General features: G+C 60.2%; 1 protein-coding gene across 1 annotated transcript in view; it reads left to right on the top strand.

The window, feature by feature from the left end:
- The window catches only part of ABCC1 (ATP binding cassette subfamily C member 1), a 123,232-nt gene that overhangs the window by 98,263 nt on the left and 20,251 nt on the right, over positions 1-4,718 (top strand). The window contains exon 20 of the mRNA XM_004706096.2: positions 4,299-4,389. Coding sequence (XP_004706153.1) covers positions 4,299-4,389 — 91 coding nt within the window. The remainder of the gene's footprint in view (positions 1-4,298; positions 4,390-4,718) is intronic.

Raw genomic sequence — 4,718 nt, 5'->3', positions numbered from 1 at the left:
AGGTTGACTTTGCTGCTTGTTAGGCATCTAGGGAGCCTGCAGAGCTCCCTGTGGTAACCAGGGCAGCCCCCACATGGGAGCTCTCCAGCACCCCATGCCTGGTGCCTGGTGCCACATCCCCAGAGATCTCCCCTGGAGAGATTGAGAGCCTGACCTTTATCCCAGCAGGGAGGCCATTTGTCTAATGTTCGTTTGAATCCTCTTGCCGCTCTCTTTAACCCATTTTTTGTGGACTTTTTTTTCCCCCCTTGCTTATAAAATTAGCATGTTCATTATAGAGCTAGGAAAACTGCAAGAAGCATGTGATCTGGAGACGGGTGTTAGCTTTCCAACATTGTCCCGGAGTCTGAGTGGTTTTTTGGGCATGTTTGCTCCTTGTATTTGAACTTCAGCTCTTCTCCGGCCCACTGGCCTTGATCTTTCTCCTCTCCTGCCACCCTCCTGGGGCGGCATTTCTTCCTCGTCTGAGGGGGAAGAACTTCTACAGCCGGTCTGGTGGCTCAAGCTGGGCACTGCAGTCAGTGAGGCCCGTTTTTGGTCAAAATTGAGGCAGTGACTGTAAAGCAGTGCTGTGACTCTTCCCACGAGTGAGGCTGGCCTGGTGGCCCTGGCCCAAGCCGAGTTCGGAACCTTCTTGAGTAAAGGCAGTGGTACTGGAATAAACAACTTCCCGAGGTGGCTGCTGTGGGGGTGAAAGGCTGAGTGGTTAAAGCAGTCGGTTGATCGCCAGAGGGCTGGAGGTTCGAACCTATAGGCCGCTCCGCAGGAGAAAGACGCGGCAGGCCTCCTGGTGACATGACAGCCTGGGGAAACCCTGTGGGCACTATGAGTCAGTCAAGCGGGCTTGCTCGCTCGGCTCCACTGCCACTGTGCCCCCCGGGTGCCCCCTCATCTGGCCCTCCGGACATTGGCTGAGTCATAAGTTCCTTGTGCTTACTTGCACAGAAGAGCTGGACGCTTAGTATTTTACAGTACCTTACTGTTCATGTCCCCAGGCCCAGCTGTTTCCTCCCCTGTGTTCTTCTCTGTCGCCCTCCCCGTGGGGGGCCCTGCCCTCTGGTGGCCTCCTCACATGGCCTCGTCCTTGGTACCCAGGCTCTGACTGAGCCCCTGGCAACCACGCAGCAGAATGGGCCTCCCGCAGCGGGTGTACTGCCCACTGTCCACAGGGGCAGTTCACCAAGTCTTTCCCCCGCAGAGCGCTTGCTAAGTGTGGGGTGCACTCAGTCTTGCTACCCTGTCTCTGTTACATGACAGGCCTCTGCACTGACACAGGTAGCCCAGGAAATGAGGGAAACATGGCAGAGTTTACCCCTTACTCTCAGCGCCAGTTGTGGGTGCAGGCTGTGCCAGGAGGGGGGCCCTCTGGCATGTGGAAGGTCAGCTCTGCTCCTTTGCTTCCGTGTCAGATGAGGTGCTCAGAGCACCTGCTGCAGGGTCGCCGGTATGGGCTCACTGTGTGCGCTGGTGCCCTGAGAGCTGGGCAGTGCCATCCTGTACACCTGCGCCTGGCAGCCACACCCAAGTGGTACTGGGAACAGAGTGGCCGAGAAGCCCTGGGCCGGACCCTCGAGAGCTCACAGGTGGCTGGGGAGACATGCCACTGAGCACATCACGACAACACAATGGAGGGGAGCCCAGGGGCCCGTGAGATCCCAGCGGAGGCACCCCATCACAGCCTGGGAGGGTACAAGATGCTAGCTGGGTCACCTTTGCACCACCATCCCCCCACCCTTCCCTTCTTGGGAGCAGCGTCTCCTCTCAGAGACTGAAGGCAGGAGCCAGGCCAACACCACCTTTCCCTGCCTGCTCACCGGGCCTCACTGTAACCCTTGCTTTCTGTTCTCTCTGCTGCCGTGCAAACAGACCTCAAGACAGAAGGTGAGTCTCTGTCTCCTACCTCTCTCCTGGTCAGTTAACACTTATGACTATGGGCAAGAGGCTGGTCTCTGCCGGCAGCCGGCTCGTAGGGACCCACCCAGCGTATGTGGGATGGGGAGACTGAGGCCCCAAGTGGGGAAGGGCCCTCCGTGGCCTGTGCCCCTCACCCATTCGTTCGTTCCCATGGGCCGTGTCAGCGGGGGCACGGGGGCAGGGGCTCTGATTCGGCTCCTAACCCTCTCTCGGGTCTCATGACTTTCCAGGCGGCAAGCTGGTGGCCAAGGCGGAGGAAGGTCAGTGGGCAGTGCGAGGACGGACTGCGCTGGCAGAGTGGGCCCGCGTGGGCTTCTACCGCGGCTGCATGCCTGGGGAGGGAGCAGACGGCCGCCTGGGTTCCCGCCCCTCTCGTCGGTCATTCGTCCCTCCAGCACACACTTTCTGGGCACCTCCCTGTGCCAGGCTTACTGCCCTTGGTGCTGGGGAGGGCAATCTGCGCTCCAGCATGGCCCCAGGCCAGCTGGGTGTCCCTGGGTCTCCAGTCAGATGACCAGGACATTGCAGGCCAAGGAGGGGGAGTGTGGGTGACTGTGCCATGCCTGGCTCACAGCGGTGGGCTTACCTACTCAGACATGCCCCCTGCCCCCCCTTGTCTGGATGGCCATCAGGCAGGCCTGGACAATGAGGACCAGAGCACCAGATGAAGTGCCCCCACCACCACCACCACATGGTGGGCTGCTGGGGTCCCGGGGGAGGGGTGTCACTCTGAGGATTCCAGAGGGAAAGTTCGCCCTGTCTCCCTGGGGTGATGCAAAGCCACCGGCAGGCAGGTCGCAGACCCGTCCCACCTACGTCCTGGCAGTAGCAGCAGCACGTGGAGAGGGACTATATAGCACGAGCTATAGAGCCGGCTCCAGTCGCCTGAACCACAAAGGCCATCCGACTGCTGGGGCTTGTGATGGGCCAGGCAGGACCGAGCAGCCAGGATCTGGGAAGATAGCTGAGCTGCAGGAACCCAGACTCTGGGATGGACCAGCTCGACTGCCCGTGTCTCACTGGGGCCCTGAGCCAGCAGCCTGCAGGCTTACCTGGGGCAGGCCTGCAGGTCAGGGTGGAAACAGGTATCCTGACCAACAGGACGAGGAGAGGGCGAGTTGCTCCAAGAGCAGGCAGACAGGGGAGGGCCAGTTGAACCTGCTCCCATGTCAGGCCTGTCCCTGTCAGAGGGGAACCTCCCAGCAGCCCCAGGGGGGTATGTCAACCCTAGGCTGGGTGGTCAGGTAAGTCAGCGGTTCTCAACCTGTGAGTCTCCACCCCTTTGGGAGGTCAAACGACCCTTTCAAAGGGGTTGCCCGATTCATAACAGTAGCAAAATGACAGTGATGAAGTAGCAACGAAAATCATTTTATGGTTGGGGGAGGGTGGTCACCGCAACACGAGGAACTGTATGAAAGGGTCTCGGCCTTAGGAAGGTTGAGAACCACTGCTCTAAGTGATGCTCTGAGGGTGGGGAGAGGGCCTGGGACTGCTGGGATGTAGGGAGGGGCTCTCTGGAACCCACCGCCCATGGAGCAGGCCTCTGAGTCCCCTGCCCCAGGGGAAGACGGCCGAGGGGGTTGTGCGCGCCTCTGAGCTTTGGCTGCATGTGGCTACGTGGACGCCCCGCGGACTCCAGCCCTTTCTTCCTGCATGAGGTGGCTGTTCTTTCCTTGTGGGGTTTTGACGGGGCGAGAACAGGAGCGGCTGGCACTATCGGGCATGTTTAACACGGTGGTCCTCAACCTTGTCTGTAGGACGTGCTTAAAAATGCAAAGGAGGCCCTGTGGGCCTGGATGAGGATCCGGTTCTTGTTACTGGGGTTTCCGGGGAGCGGTCGACCTCACAGAGACTCTCTCAGTTGTCAGGATATTGAAAATACTTCCCGACTCCCGGGGCGGCCCCTTCCCCAGACATCCCTGCACCTCCCTATGGTGTGGCAACCAGAGGGTCCACTCCTAGCCAGGACTCTGCCTGGTGGCCCATGCCCTTGGACTGGTTGCGGTTTGTTGGGACTCTCACTCCTCTTGAGATGCTTGGGGACCAGAGGGCTCCACCCTTCCTTGCTCCTGCGAGGGACCTTGCACCCCAGCCCCGTATGCTCCATCTAACGTACAGAGAGAGACTATCGCTGGGGGTGCCGCTCTAGCTGACATTTGGTGCCCCCAGGCCCAGCAACCTCATTGAGTAGGGTCTGCACCATCCCCACGCCAAGGGGCCAAGCTCGAGACATGGCCTGTGCCCCAGGAGTTCAAGTCTTGCTTTCCGAGCCTCCTGGTGGCCAGGTTCTCTGCCTGGTCCCCCGCAAGTAGCAGGGTTTCCTTGTCTTTTATTGTGGCGTCTGGCCCGTGAAGACCCAGCCCCCCTTTTCTCTCTCCTGCCAGGGCCCGTGAGTGGCGGCAGTCCAGCGAAGGAGGTGCAGCTGATGGAGAATGGAGTGCTGGTGACAGACGCTTCGGGGAAGCAGCTGCAGAGGTGAGGGTGGGCAGGGACCCACAAAGAGCTGAGCTTACCGGGCCCCAGGAAGGGCTACCTTCTGCCTTCTCTCCCGGATCTCCTGCACCTGAGCCTTGGCACCATTTCTGCCAGGGGCTCAGCTCACAGGGACCTTGTGACCTTGTGACTGAACTGTCGGTCAGTCCTTCTGGCACGCCAGGCCCCTACGTGGTGTGAGCCTGTGGCAGGGTCAGGGCGAGGAGCCTGGAGCTTACAGGCGCCGGTGCTGGGTTGAAAGCAGTCACAGCGAGCTCCCTGTGCACCATGCTTCGCCCAGGCTGGTGATTCTAGAGATCGTTCCTGCCGTC

This window comes from Echinops telfairi, unplaced genomic scaffold (assembly GCF_000313985.2).
Source record: "Echinops telfairi isolate 266 unplaced genomic scaffold, ASM31398v2 ScPeMD7_5;HRSCAF=22, whole genome shotgun sequence".
In the NCBI taxonomy this organism is placed as follows: domain Eukaryota; kingdom Metazoa; phylum Chordata; class Mammalia; order Afrosoricida; family Tenrecidae; genus Echinops; species Echinops telfairi.
This window is presented reverse-complemented; position numbering and strand designations above follow the sequence as displayed.